General features: G+C 41.6%; 1 protein-coding gene across 1 annotated transcript in view; it reads left to right on the plus strand.

Annotated features, from left to right (window-relative positions):
- Positions 1-20: 20 nt before the first annotated feature.
- LOC104516841 (serine/threonine-protein kinase WNK2-like) overlaps positions 21-15,927 on the plus strand; it is a gene marked incomplete at its 3' end in the record, with an annotated part of 84,082 nt that continues 68,175 nt past the window's right edge. Inside the window, 1 exon segment of the mRNA XM_010161312.1 lies at positions 21-248. Coding sequence (XP_010159614.1) covers positions 114-248 — 135 coding nt within the window.

Genomic DNA, 15,927 nt, shown 5'->3' on the forward strand with positions numbered 1-15,927 from the left:
TGGAGGCTGAAGAGCAGAAAGAAGCTGTCAAGGATGTGGAGAGGAAGGAGGCCTCGGATGCTTCCAAAGATCAGAGCAAGGCTAAGAAAGAGGAGCCTGAGGAGGAGGCTGACATGAAAGCGGTTGCCACCTCGCTGGATGGCAGGTTCCTAAAGTTTGATATTGAACTCGGCAGGGGATCCTTCAAAACGGTCTATAAGGGTCTGGACACGGAGACGTGGGTGGAAGTTGCGTGGTGTGAACTTCAGGTAAGCCGAGCTGATCCTCCTGTGTTTTTTTTTTTTCTGCTTTGTAAGCCTAGGAGCCAAGGGCAATGTGCTGGTGTCATCCACAGAAGCTCAGCTTTGAGCGGCCTTTATAGTCACCATCGCTTAGTATCCAGTGTCTAACTATAGCGCAGCACCCTCATTGGCTCGGGATCTACCACCTTATGTACACTCCTCCCAGGCTTAACCCTCTCGGCCCGGGGATCTGGCCGCCGACACCAGCCATGGTCGCGCAGGACCTGTCATATTACATAAAGGGGTCACGAGTCGCGCGTTCCCCACGCGCAGAGCGTGGCCAAGGGGGCTGCGCGGGGCTCTGCTCTCCCCCTGCCCCAAGGCAGCGGCTCGGTCCAGCCGGAGCGGAGCAGCAGGTCCCTTGGAAATGAGGCTACGGAGCGTTTGCAGGAGCGAGCGGCCCTTCTACAAATATAAACGCATTAGGCTTTTTTTTTATAAAGATTGAGGATCTGCTGCCCCCATAGTTGCCCTTTCCCCAGCTCTGAAATGGTGGCTGCTGCTTGTGACTCAAACCTCTGACAGTAGCAAAGTGCTTGCCTCTTCCTCGGCATCGTGAACTAGCGCTTCACTTGGGTCAAAGACCTGTCTAGCCAAATGCTCTTTGAAAGGGAGACTTTAAGTGAAAAATCTAATTTGGTCTTTAGGTATTCATAGTGAAGTCATCCAGCTGTGTCTGGAGAGTATACGTGTGGATATTGTCTTTTGCTGGTTTGGGACATAGCTGTTACCCTTTTCTTAGTGGTTTTTATATTCTTGCTTCTGTAAAAATGACAGTAATATGCTTAATTTTTTTCTTTGAGGCTTTTAGCATCTGTTACTCAACTATTTTCTATTAGCAGCCATTTGAATGAAACCTATCTAAGAAAATACTAAGATTTTTTTTCTTTGAGTGTTACTTAGTCTGAGTTACTCTGTGATTTTGGTGGGAACTAGATGATTTAACCCCTACAATTTGGAGTCCTTAAACTCCCACTGGCTTACTGAGCTTTATGGCCTACAAGAGTATTTGAGAGTAGCATGTAAATGTGATAATAAGCCTGAGCTCCTGGTTGGGCCAACATTAAAAAATAAGCAATCTGTTTGTAAATCATTCCTGGCTTCCTGGGATACGTGGGGATGGATATACAGCCATGTCATTATTCCATAATGATTTAATTACACAATATAATCCACTGCAGCACTTCTTCAGTCATAAGAATGGGGAGCACTTCTCAGTCTTCCTAATTGCGTGTTCCCATGGCTTTTATTAGACAGGGATGCAGAATGTAGAGCCACAGCAATGGATCTACCGGATGGGCTTCATCCCTCTTCCCCCCCAGCCTGGAAGGGGCCCTGAGGGAAAGGCAGGGGAATTGCTAAAGGCGTTTAAAGGGGAGGAGAACAGGCAGGCCTGGTCTTTGTCTGGTTTGGGATTGAAACTGAATCCCCAGAGTGTAAGGTTTTTACTTTGGTAGCCTGAAATTCATCTGGGATGCTGTGGGGGGGAAGGCTTGTCCATAGGAAGAGGCCTGTGTCGTTCCGTGGTCGGCCTGACCAGCACAGCCCAGCTTTGCCACTGCAGAGGCAAAATGACAGGAATTCATCTCTTCTCTGGCAAGGGAGTGGAAATTTTCAACCTATTTTTCTGTAATGGAATAGCTTTAACTACAAAAGACCCCAAATGTATCGGAGAATACAATGGATTAAAATTTCAGTGTTCGGATGACTTACGCCTAAGAAAGATTGGGAAGGGAAAATGGCAGTGTAAACATTACCTGATGTTTGGTTTGCTTATTCCTAGTTGTGCTTGCTTAGGAATTCTTGAATCGACTGCATATGAAGAAATCTGTAATTCCCTAATTCCCACTATTTTCCATTTTATGTGCTTCATCTTAACTCTGACTATACTACTAGATATTTTCATTTTAATACTGTAACGTTTAGGCCTCTTACTGAGGAAAAAGCTCTTTTATTCGACTGCTTTAGAGACGTTGGTGTGAGTTGATAGAAATAAGAGAGGGCTGCTGGTTCTCCTTAAACCCTGCCGTCTGTTCACCCTGTGAATATGGAGGTGATGCCAGAGGCCAGGTGACATGGGATGTGAATTTTGAAAGCCCAGTACTTGGGTCTGGATTGAGAAAATCTCACAGAATGACAAAAGAGGGGGATCCATGGGATGGAAGCCTGTGGTTTCGGGATGAGTTTGTGTGAAGGAAGCAGTCAGGAGGCGTGAATAGCTGTGTCTTGGGCTTTTTGACTTGTACTTTTAAGTCAGCTAGGGAGTTTTGTTGGAAGAACATTCCGAGGGTGCTGCCAAGTAATCACTTTATTAATGGAATTTTGAATATTTTTATGTAACCTGTGCCAGTTAGATATGTCTTTTCTCTGCAGAGTTTTTAAGTTCATATACACACAGCAGAAGACTGAGTGGAAGCCATCACCATGCTGTTAGACAAAATGACCTCTGTAGTCTCTCACCATCAGAACCCATCCCAGAGCCTTTTTGCATAAAAAATTGCCACAAATTGTACTTCTTTCTTCAGGAGGTGCTCTTGTGCTTGTTACTTTTAGAGCTCGAGTTGAAAATGAGCAGCATTGAGGTTCCATGCAGGCGTTAATCCTCTCTCCTTGCTCAGCACTTTTTTCAGCCCAGTTGTACTGTTGCCTGTGTATCTCTGCTTTTTTTATCTGTCTGTACAAAGACCTTGCAAGCCATTCTTGTTCAGTGGCTTTATTCAATTGAAAAGATAGCTTTAGGGTTCAGAACCAAAATCATGGCTTGGATTAGGGTAGGATCCAAATGCTACCCAAACTAGCTCTGGATTTTTTAGACCCGTCTGAAGATGTGAAAGCTGTAGTTAAATTTGAGCTAGAAAATAAGCTCATTGTTCCCTCCTGAAACTGAAGTATTGGAGCAGGATTAGCATGTCCTCGCAGTTTGGAAGGGTTTGCATTCTAAGGTTTTCAGCAGCTGTAATTAAAATTAATTGGTGGCATACAATTGCTGTGTGGTGAGGCTTCAGTGTAACAGTATTTCAGTGTTGCTCTCCTAAGTAAAATGTTAGCTCATGAATAAGGAATATAGGCTTTTGCTGATCCGCTGCTGGCAAGCCCAATCTTTTTAGTTAGGTGAGTGGTTTCAAAATCCTTACCTTTTTCCCTGTGGGAACTCTCGGGGAAACTGCGTAAGGGTCAAACCTGGTACAATCTCAAATGCAAAGACCTCATTGTACCTTATAGTTCTTGCTTGGACTCTGGATACTGAGCTTCTGTTCAGTTGTATTTAACATTAGTGTTCTCTGTTGAACATGTGGAAAGGATGGGTTGTCTGGTCCTGCTGTTGCTGTACCTGTGGTGGGGAGGTGTGAAAGGCCTGTTGGTGAACACAGCTGGGAAGCCAGGCTGGTCACCCAAGACTTGTTCTGCACTCTCGTAGGGTACTTTGGATGCTGTTTTCTTCAGGACACTTGGCCTCCAGGTGCTGTGCATGAGAATGCTTGAGGGGGGGTCCCTGATGCTTCCTGGGACAGACCTCAGTTCAGGTGTCCGCTGTTGGAGGTATTTGGGGAGCTATGGAAGAGTGAAGGATGGGCAGGGGTCCATTCTCCTTCCCTGCCCATACAGATGAAACTGGAAATCAAGGGTTAATAGGGTAATTATGACTGCATTTTCCAAACGGCCACCAAACCAAGGGGGCTGTGATGGTAAAATCACATACAGACATGCTGATCTAGGGTGGCAATTTTTTATTCCCTGTACCTGCAGCTTTTCTGCCAAACTTCTGCTCGTACAGTTCTGTAGGGGAAAAACTTGTGAAGATAAAGGTGTTTTTACTTCATAGCTTTATAGCACTTTCTCCATATGTCATCACCAGTCTTTTCAAACTGCCTCAACCAAAGAAAAAGTCACTCAGATATTCAGGAGTTCCAAATTTTTGGAGGACACAAATCTTAACTGAAAATTGTTCGGAATGTGAATGTGTTACTGAACACTTCTTTCATTTGATTCATATACAGTATTAATATGGGAACAGATAATGTATTTTCTGGTCTCTTTTTTTTTTTTCCTTAAAAGAGAAACTCATGCAGATTGGCTGATAGCTGACAACTGATTTAATAGGGTGTGAATATTCTAGAAGTACAAGATGAGATTAGACTTTCTTAATGCAAGGTGAATAAAAAGGGCATTTAAAATAATTAGTGTTACTCACTAATTCGTAGTGAGTTCACTATGTGAACTCACTGATTTCTGTTTCAAAGGCTGATAATCTTTTCTTGAAGCAACATTTCTAGTTGGGGGGGGAAATGCAGTTTATTTCTAAGCATGTTACCCGATGTATGAGAAAAGGCTATGATATCATAACTATTTTACTAAATATTTAGGTGTTGTTTTCCATCTTAGGTCCACTTAGATCTGTGGTAGTTCTTCAGAAATCTGTGAAAGTTGTTTAAAGGCTCATGGCTTAGATTTTTGTGTAAGCAGATATGTTTACATGGTTACAAATGGGAGCCTGTAAAATGGACAATATTTAAGCAAGTTCACTTTGCTCTAGCTGGCAAGTCAATTCTGCAAAGCTTAATTATTTTGTGAGGTTAAATTATGTGCGAGGAGGATGGCCTTGCACCCCTGTGTCAAGAATCCAGGGGATTTCTTTCTGAAAAAGGTGTCTTCAGGATTTTCACTGGTGTGGTAGTTTGGTTTTTGTTGGTGTCCTTGTTGGCTGACAGCATTAATTTGATGTCAAAATAGTAGCTGGTTACTATCTACGCTGTTAATTTACTGGCCAGGCAAACTTGGTAGTGTAGATGAACAGAATATGTTAGAAAATCTGCTTGGGAGGAGAAAGGAGGGATACTATCTGAAAGCTTGAATCTGATATTGCTGTGTGCTCATATTAAATTTACTCAGGCTTGTCTGTTTCAAGGTAGTTCTTGAGATGGTGGTTTCTGTTTTTTAAGTTTAAACCATTGGTTAACTCTGCTTTAGAGTGTTGATAGGAAAACATGTGCCGGTATCACTGGTATTTGTTAGTATAGCTGTTGCCCTGTCACGGAGAAGCAGGATAGGGATATGGTAGCAAACTATTAATAGGCTGCTTCTCAAATTCAGTAAATGAAATGGAGGTAGGTTATAGACTTCAGATTCTACTTTGGAATCAAATAAGACTCCTTTCTCTTGCTTTGAGTACACTCAGCCTAAAGCTTGGTTGTATGCTCTTTTAATCCTTGTTAAACCCCCCACACTAAACGTGTGGGGCCCAGTTGCAAACAGAAATTACTTAAAATAAAACTGGATCTTGGTGTAAAGGATATTTCTGGTCCCTCTGGTCATCTCTTGCCCACAGCTGATGGGGGGAGGGGGGAAGGGTTGATGTAGCAAGCTGTCACCTTAGTAGTGTTCGCACTTGTGTGTAGACTGACTTGTCTGTGTGTGCGGACTGACGTGTGTAGAACATGCCTACACTCATGGTCTGATGGCTGCCTTGTTTTGTGGCTAGGGTGTAACAGGGGTCTGGAGAAAACTCAGTGGTGCTGGTAATGATGTGCTAAAGCAAGCGTGGCAATAGCAATTCAAGTGTTTGTTACTGGAGCTATCAGTTTTTTTGCAGTCTGAGATTAGAGGTGCTGCAGGAAGAGTGTTTCTGGGAGTGGGCAGATGGAGGGTGAGGATCAGATATGGAGGGAGGTAGTAGTAAGTCTCCCACACTTCAGGAGCCCCACTGACGTGGGATTGCATGCTGAGAAGAGCTTGCTGCAACTGTCTGACGAGGGGAAGCTCAGTGTTTAGACTTGCCATGACATAGCTGTTGGTTGCAGGATCCTTGCCTGCATCTTCAGTAGGTTCAGTAGTAGCTCGGATTGGCCAGAACATAAATATAAGGCAAGTGCATGATACCTGGGCAACCTGTGGGCATAAGAAAAAGGCAGCCACAGGCATGTCATGTGAGATGTATGACACTTGGCACTTCTGTTCTAAGAAGTCTTCATTGCTCTGAAATAGGAGGGTTTATGCAAATGTTTGGAGAATATCTGAAATGGTCATGCAGAAGCAGAGCTAGTTTTCCTCTTGTTTAAGCTGGTACATGTGAAACTGCATTTCCAGCTTCATTATTTCCCTGGAGTGATACTGGCCTACTAGGAAACATGGGTGCTATGCCAATGATTTCAGTGTGAAAAAGGTTGGCAAGGAAGGGGCGAGTTGGCTTCTTCATGGAGTTGAGAGGTCAGCTAGAAACAACCCAGTGTCTTGCTATTCTCATGGAGCTCCAAAATGGAGGAACCAGCTCTCTACTGCCCTTCTGCCTGCTCCGAAGTGAGGAACTGGCCTTTCCACCTGGAGTGAGTGAAGTTCTGCAACTACTTAATCGATGGCTACAGCAGCTTCCATGCTGGAGTCTGGACCAGTTGTTAAACTCACAAGGTGATGGATACCTTCATATCTCTATCTGATGTGATGGTTTTTCTTTATTTAGGGAGAGAGGAGTCTTAGCTCCTTTTTGCCTCCATTTCACTTCTGTGCAGCAAATAAGAACAAGGCTTTGATCAGTTGTAAGTGTGAGCTGTGGTATGTAGAAAGAAAGGTGTGTACCCTCATTCACTGTACCTCTTACCTACAGGTACTCTTTGGAAATCATTCTTAATCCAGTTTCCACATAAACCATGAAGTAGAGCCGCTCATATGTGTTAGACTGGTCCCTTTCTCTGGAATGGAGTCATCTTCAAACCTTAAGCAGCTTCCTATATCCCTGAATAAAGTCTCACTGTCCTCCAAAGAAAAAGTCCATACCTCCTTTTGGCATGGTGTTTATCCAAAACAGCTTCCATGTTGGAATTTTGTCCATTCTGAATTACCTTGGGTGCTGCACAGCTGCTGAGCTGTTCTGACTCTTCTTGCAGCTGATCATGCCCATACAGAAGATGATTTGGCTCAAGGAGGGGACGGCCAGCCCTGTCTCCTGTGACCACCTGTGCATGGACACAGGCTCTCCCTGAACACCTCAGCCTCAGGGAGCACCTTAGTTGCCAGGAAGGATTGAAGGGAGTTCCAAGTCTGCTGGCAGTACACGTGTACAAAAAACTTTCTAGAGTGACTGTTTTGTTAGCAGTGGCTTGGGTTACTCAGCTGTGCATACTTGAAGTGGTGTGTGGAGATACCCCTTCTGCTCAGTCCCAGAAAGAAACAGTAAGTCAACTCATCATTGTACTCACCTTGAATTTCATTTTTGGAACATGCTCCATCTCAGGCTTGAGTGATCTTGCATACCTGGGTTTTCAGTTCACAGTCATCCCAAAAGTGTTTTTAAACACCTGTCACCCCTATAAAACATGCCGTAGCCTGTCTAACCCCATTGTCGTTACAGCATTATTCCAGATAAGTGAATTTATGGAGCTGATGGGATTTCTTCCTCCTTTCTCCAGAATGGTCCATGTAAATGCACATGCATTTTGATTCATAACAGGTGTCAGTGTACGCAGTCAGATTTTCATAAGTGATCTACTGGAAAACAGTTTTACTGTATTGTATTAATACAGCATAATGGCTGTGTAATACAGCGGTTAGATATGCAGAGGGAGTAATGGGTAAAATGAAATGCCATATTATGGGAATATACTTGTAGCTTAAACTATCAAGGAAGGAGTAACTTCAGACCTAATGCCATCTGTTCTTCAGTTGTTTGCAGAGGGATACAAAACACTTATTCATGAACTCTGAGTAAAACAGGAGAATGCAGTCTCAAATAGCATTTGTGGGTTTTTTTTTATTAGGCCACTTTGTGAATTCAATCTGATCTTCATTCCTGATAAAGGAAAATGAAACATGCTTTAATTTGATCCTATTATGAATCTCTGCAGCACTTTCATATTAAAATTCAAATTAACTTTGGCATTTTTGGTTAGGTGAGTAAAATTAACTGCTTAAATTCCCAGCTTTTTCTAAAAAAATGAAAACCCAGAAAAAATGGTTATTTTTGTTACACACCTCTTTTTTTGGGGGTGTGTGTGTGAGTTAAAGCTATTAACTTGCCTTTCTCAAATTCTAAAAGTCCTGCTGTAGTCCAACTCTCCCAAAAATTACTTAAAAGGCTTTTTGTTTCATCTTAAGCTGGAGAATTTGAATGTAAATCTGTATGGGTGATGGCTCACTACTTTTTTTTTTTTTTCCCCCTAGCTATGCTTTTCCATTAACCATTTAGCAAAGTCTAGTTAGTTAATAAACTAGTTGTGTACTGAGCACAGTAATGTTGTCCCATGTATTTCTGTGTTAGCAGGGCTTGTCCAAATGCTATTGTCAGTGTTTCAAGTGCTTAAAACTGCCTGAAATCCTCTGAACAGATGGAGGAAGGCTTTTTTTCTTTAGCTAAGTAATCAAAAATTGTTTATATTCTATAAAATAAGGTTTTATTATAAAGAACAAATGACAGTTGGTCACTTCATATATGGAGAGCTGAGTATTTATTTTAAAAAGGCAATGCAGAACAGGCATTACCCATGTCTGCTGCTGAACTGGATATTCTCTCTTGCTGGCATGTGCTTGAAGGATTAAAGTTATGGTGTTCATTCCTGATTTTTGTACAATAAACAGCTTTTTAACATTGCTTTTCCTGATGCTGTCTGGATCTTTTCAGTTAGAGCAACACTTCTGGTCACCCATTGTGCTCACTGGAGCTAATACAGCTGTGGTGGTTGACTGAGCAGAATCAATTTTGTCTATTAAAATAGAACAGTGTAGAGGGGGATGACAAAATTTCCAGTGGATGTGTATCATTGCTGCAGGCCCACGCAGCTCTCTGAAACATTTGATAAAAGCTAGGTCTTGTAAAACTGATTCCAAATAGGTTTGGTTTGTTCTACGCTTTACTCATTAATTAAGGAAAAATGCCATGGCTATGTGCATTTGAACTTGTTTTTTTCTATATTGGTGTTTGTTTTGAAGATAGATAATAAAGCAAGTGCTGCACTAATGGACTTCCTTTTCTCTCAATTGCAGTAAGACTTAGGTTGCCTTTTAACAGAGGAAGAGAATGTTTTGTCCTTTTGGCAAACAGTGCAGCATGACTAACATGGATGACTTTGCATGTACCTGATGTTCATGCATATATAAAATTAATAGTAGAAGCAGAGAAAATATGCAACCACTTGTATTAAGCCATGGGATGTAAGGTAAAATGAATTGGTAAGAGCAACCTAGAATGGTTGCTTACAGCCTGTCTGTGATCCTGCGTTGTCAGACTGTAGTCTTCCTTCTATGGTGTTTTATGCATGTGCTTCTGGGGTTGTAGCATCAGTCCCAGCAGCCTTCCAGGCTTCTAATTTTATTTTTGCCTGAGTTGTGTAACCTCTTTCATTGCCCTTAATGAATTTAAAAAGCTGTTGTGGCAGTTCAGCCTAACCAAAGCCTGTCAGCTTCAGGAACTTCCAGCACAGTCATATTTGGGGGAGAGAGGGGAGAGAAGGACATTAGGTACTTCAGATTAGAGCCATTTATATTAAAATGGCCTTGTTTAAACTCCTGTAGCACCATTCCAAGTAAATAAAGAGGGATTTTTCTGTAACTTCCCACTGAAAAGTGAGAGGAAGGCTGCTGTTGATAATCTGCTCCTCAGATGCATGATGTGGGCTGGACTAAAGTTACCAAAGCCAGGTTTGAGCTATAAATTCTTCCAGACTGAGAGCTTCTGAGCCCCATTGGGGTCAAGTAGCAGTGATGGCTCTGTCTTTCAACAGAAAACTCACTTTGAGGTCTCCTCTTCAGACTTTAAGGTCTGCCTGCTTAGGCTGGTCTCAGACCCGCACCGGGTGGTAAATCTGGGGCCAGTTCCTATAGAGACCGTGCAGTGTGCAGCCTGTGACTGGTGGTTAGAGATGCTGCCAGCAGCGTGGTAGTGAGCTGTGTCTGCTCAGCAGGTACCCAAAAGAGCAGCATGCTGATGGGGAGGACTCCATCCAACAGCTGGTTGCTCCATCTTCAGATGCACGGACTGCCTGGGAGGGAGGTGAAACCTATGGCTGACAAGCTCTGCTGGGGGGTCCTGTCCAGCAGGCTCCCATGTTTCCTCTTGAGGTTCACTTAGCTGAGCATGGAAGAATCTTCCTTCTTGGAGGCATGAAGCTGTAGGAGATGTTCCTCACTCTTCCCTTAGCTACAGGTGTAGTAGCTTAGAGGCTTTGGTAAAGACTCCAATGACTGTTGCAGGTGCAATGGGAATTTGGAATGAGTCTCCCCTGTTCATTAAGTCCTTTAGCCTAAGTATTGCTGTCATGGGAGAGGAGATGGCAGCACCTCTTCTAGGTGCCACCTCAGAGGAAAGTAGATGCTGTGACCCAGCTCTGTACAGCATAGTAGGCGTGCTCTGCAAAGGTCTCTTGGCCTCAACTCTGAGGGATGGATGGATGGATGAACATTTTATTTCTGTGTCACAGCTGTGCTTATGGGCAAAGGGACACTGACCTAAGTTAAGACTGAGGCTGTGTGTGGAGTGTGCATTTTGCAGGCCCCTCATCCTAAGAGAAGTCATGGTGCCTGCAGTAAGATGGCAGCTGGAGGACTGAGTGTCAGAGCTGCAAGTGCTTTCAGAAGGGTGCTTTTGGACCCAGGTCAATTCTATGCCTTATTTTTAGACTCTCACGTTAAGCCAACTGGATAGATTCCCACATGATATAGGATACTCCTGTGTAGGCACCCTGTGGTTTCCTCTAAGCTATAGACAACTCCTAATCCTCTTCCACATACATGGATTTAAACCATCTTTTCAAAGTACAAAAGAAGGAAACTTGTAGCAAATATCTGTGGTTGGTAGAGGGAAATAAAGTGAAATCTCTTCTTAATTTAACTTTCTGGAATAAATGGTAGGTGTCTTGTGGGAATTGTTTTTTTGCGGCTTGACTACTTGAATTCCTGATTCCCGCTCTGCCTCGTACTCCAGCGTGCTCTGCAGAGGCCATACCCCTGCTATGAAATGCGCTGCATCGGCACCTGGGCTGTTGTGTGGAAGGGTGCTTGTACTGAGAGGGGACAAGCATCTGCGGAAGCAGTGAGCACAGCTAATGCAGACATTCCATACCTGGAGAAACAGTTAATATTTCAAACCCGTGGGAGCTGTGTGTCTGTTTACTTAGATGAAGTCAGCATTACAAGTTTTTGACCGCTGAAGCTATGGAACTATTAGAAACAGCAGTTCTTCCTCTAAGCAAAATCAAAGCATTAAATAAAAAGCTTCATTTATTTCGGAGTTCTCTGTCAAGTCAGGGACAGGCTTGTGCGCACTCACATGTGGGCTTCAAAGAACTTTTCCTCGAGCTTTGGTTTTTGGCTGTAAACTTGTGTGAAATGAGACCCTTGGGATGGTGGAGCCATATTCAGAAGCAACCCTTGCAAATAAAGGGGACTGTGGATCTTTACTGAGTTGTGCCACACGAATAGCTATCCATATTTTTTTGTCTTTGATGTTGCTAAGCAGCAACTTGGTTTATAAGATGTGTGGCTGGGTTGTGTGATCTGTGTTGGGAGGGAATCCCATCATGAAGATGGGGAATGGCTGAAACTGGGGGTGCATGGTTGGGGAAGTTAGCTTTGCCGGAACAGGGTGTAACAGAAAATACCCATCTTCCTAACCAGGGACCTACATATGAAATGGGTGTTGCTGCTGGATCCTGAATTCTCAGGGTGAGGAGTGTGACTGGTGCTGATCTGGCTTTGTTACAGGTTAGGGAAGGAGTACAGAGTGGTTCGTCAACCCCTTTCTGCATTCCTTTGTGCAAATTTAGGGAGGCTTTATTAAAGATGGATGCTATTTCATAAAAACTTTCCTATAGGCTTTTAAAATGCAGTTTTAATATTGTCTTCCTTCTCATTCCTCCTCTTCCCTGTCTTCCACCACCCCTCACCCCCTCCACCTCCAAAGTTATAAGGACAGGGTCCTGCTCTTTAACACCTTCTGCACTGCTACGGGGTATATACAAATACCTTTGTTCTTTTTCTTTTATTTGGAGTGTTCTCTTCCCAATCACATGAAATTATCTTGTTTGATTAATCTCATAAGGGACTGTGTGACCTGACAGTCTTCTAGTTGTCCAAGGTGTTTTCTCATGCAGCTTCTTTGTGCAGCAATGAGACTGTCAGTGACAGCTGTGGTAGCTTCCCATCTTTTTGGAAATTGTGATTAATCTGAAATGGAAATCAGAATTTTCTGAGAAATAAAGGAAAATGAGGTAGCATCTAGTGAGAAGAGATGAAAAGGCATTCTATAACACCTTGTGCAGTAATTGTTATTTTCTGATTCTTAGCAATGAGTGATACTTTCTGACTCCTGGGTTGGTGCTTAGCTATCCTAATTCTGATGTTGCAGTTAATGGTTTAGTGGTACACATGTTGCAAATGCTTTTTTTTTTTTAAGAAGCTTTGATGAAACTTATATATTGTGTATTTTATGCATGCTGAATGATCTGCTATCCTAGTTGTATTACCTCTGATTTTTAGAGCTGAAACTAATTCATGAATTCTATGTTAGAGAAAGGAAAAAGCCTTTAAAACAGTTCCACAACTCTGTAATTTCTTATGAACTGTGACCTTTGTACCTTAAAAGATACATAGTGTATATTCAAAAATGGGTTTCTGTCAACGGAGTGACTAATGAAATCATCTTGTAGTTGGAGTCTGTGGTAGCTAGTAAGATGTGAACTCCCTGTGAAGCTCCTTCTCACAGTTTGGTTATTTCTAAGGAAAAAAGCCTTTAAAACAGTTCCACTAAGCTAATTCTTGTGTGCAGAAAGACAACTCTGTAATTTCTTATGAACTGTGACCTTTGTACCTTAAAAGATACATAGTGTATATTCAAAAATGGGTTTCTGTCAACGGAGTGACTAATGAAATCATCTTGTAGTTGGAGTCTGTGGTAGCTAGTAAGATGTGAACTCCCTGTGAAGCTCCTTCTCACAGTTTGGTTATTTCTGAAAATGCTTTTTTGTGGATTTTACAGCTACTCACACACACATGTTCTGTCACTATTTCTTGAAGAAACAAAGGCTGAAAAAAAACCAAACTTTTTTTTTTTTTTACAACCACTGGAAATAATTAGAAGGGATGAGGCTTTTTAATCCTGTCTTGCACTTTGTAAGTTTATTAGGTCTGTGAAAGGTGCCAGATTCCCAGGACCTGGGGATGCGTGCTGTGAGGAGAGCTGCTGAGGGCATGTGTCCTGCGAGGATGCTGCTCTTCACCTGGCAAAACGGAGCCAGCGTGCTGCGTTATTTATAGGGCTTATATAGTGCTATGAAAAACATATCTGTATTGTAATGCTGACTGATTACATAGTCTACGTGGAGGGCGTGGTGGGGTGCTTCAGGTCTTATTTTAATGTAATTCTCAGCTTGGATGAATTAAGTAAAAACCTCTCCTTCCTTGCATCAGTTCTGAACAACAAGTATTCAGTTTTTCCATCAGCTTAGTACAGTTTTGCATGTATCTTTCTACAAGGATACGTATTTAAGGGTCAGAATGAACTATAATCGGTGACAATGCAGGGTGTTTAATTGCGTGAATGGAAAAACAGGAGTAATTTAACTAGAAGATCTTAAACATACTGAGTCTTATAGGTCTACGGCGGTGAGAGGAGTAATTGCTTATGAAAGCCTATTCGCCTGTTTTAATGAGCTCAGTTTAAGGGGAAAAAGGAAAGGAATTAAAATGCTGCATACTGCTTCTCAAGTGCTCATGTACCAAAGTTTTTAAATCTCTGTGCCAAGGTTTATGCATTTATTTCCATAAGCATAATAATTAGTCTGTTTTAAGCATGCTATATATTTTAAATGTAATGACATTCCCAGAGCAGCAGCTTTTATTCTTAGCTCTGCCCAAAATTATCATGCAGACTTACCTGGTTTTCAAACAATTCCATGCACTGATAGTGGTGTGATGATAGCAGGTCTTGAGAGAGCTATTTCTACTGCAAGATTAAAGTGAACAAACAATTCCTTTTTAATTGAAGAGCAATAACAAAAACAGGGTGTACAGCAGTGGCCTGTACCAGACCTGTTATCTACACAAAGGAAAACACAATGCAAAATCAGCATATTTATAAACTTATGTATTTTACAACATAGAGAGTCAGTGATTCAGTTGATTAAATTCTCCTTAACCCTAGATGTTGAGGTAAAAATATATGCTCAATTGCTTCCCTTGCTTTTCAGAGAAAAATCCAGTAATTCTCCCTTTCTTTAAGAAACTGTTTTAAGGAGGATTTTACTTGCTGTCTGGGTTCATTCTGTAGTATAAAGCCTTGTTAAATAGCTGATGTGATGTATCTGGGAACAATACTGCAAGCGGAGTGGAGAATACATTAAGTAAAGATGGTCTGATTTGGTTTAGATTATTTTGCTCTCACCTATTGAGTTGCTGTTTACTTTCATTTTCACGGCAAGTGTGTACTGTTTGCTTGGTCTTACTGTATATCCATAAGATGGATGTGAGAGTTATTTTTAAAAAAACCCACAAACATGCAATAGTAATCACAATAAATAGGATAAAATGTTTGTACAGTTGAGGTAAATACAAGAATCTAAAGTTGTCAGTTGTTCTCCTAAACTTAGCAACTACTAAACAAGATTGTTGCAATGGGTATTGTTCTTCTTAAATGGGTAGTATTAATCTTAAAAGACCCTTTAACATATGTGATTTTATAAAATTAAATTGCAGTATGTGGCACTCTTCACTGCAGTGGTGCATAATATATAATGCACTTCTGGTAGGCAAAGCATGCCTGACTGATTTAAAACAAACAAACAAAAACTTCTTTGGTGTTTGAATTCTGAAGTACTTTATTTAAAAAGTACCTGGGGTGGTTTAGGGGGATTGTAAACTTCTTAGGAAGGGTTTTACCTAAGCCTTGCTTTTAAAAATATTTCAAGTGTTTCTTTACTCTGTGACCGATAGGTCAACTTTTTCTTGAATGCTGTGTATAAGCTGGTGCTGACCGCGTGCTTCCATGCAATAAGGTGCTGGAAAGCTGAGAAATTCGATCTTTAAAATGAAATTGCAGCTCCAAGGAAGGTTCTGCTAAAGCTTTTGTTTCATTGCAGTCAGTAAATTGTTCTTAGAATTTCTAATTTTGAAAACTTCTGAAAACCAAACTTTAAAATATTTTGAGTAAATCACTTGAAATCATAAGAAGTTTTTCTTTGATCTTAAAAATACTCTGGTGGTCTTGTATGGGATGCTAATCCTTATCTAGATTTTTGATGTTTTATTATTACTTATTTGTGATACTCAAACCACTGAGTGCTTTGGAAATTGGGTGAATCTGCTGTCAAGACTAATCCAGCCTCCTCCTGCAAGAATTCCTTTGAATACTTCTGAGCAACCTTTTTTGAGATATTTAGAATTTAACTACAGATACTTGGAACCTCTTGGAGCTTCAACCTGTACATTTTTAGTCTTTTAGACTTTGAGAACTTTGTTACCAAGAGTTTGGGGAAGACCAAGCCTTAGTCAGAATAAAAGGCTCAGCATAGTTTGCTGATAGCAATTAATTCTCAGATTAGAGCTGCCCACTATTTCTTTGCACTGTGGCAGAGAAATGCCACAGATTATTTCTATAATCAGCTTAATTGGACGGGCAAAAAGAGGTAAGGAGAAATTTTCTGGATTTCATGTGATAGCTGGGGGAAAG

The sequence above is a fragment of the Eurypyga helias genome, unplaced genomic scaffold, assembly GCF_000690775.1.
Source record: "Eurypyga helias isolate BGI_N326 unplaced genomic scaffold, ASM69077v1 scaffold28991, whole genome shotgun sequence".
Lineage (NCBI taxonomy): Eukaryota > Metazoa > Chordata > Aves > Eurypygiformes > Eurypygidae > Eurypyga > Eurypyga helias.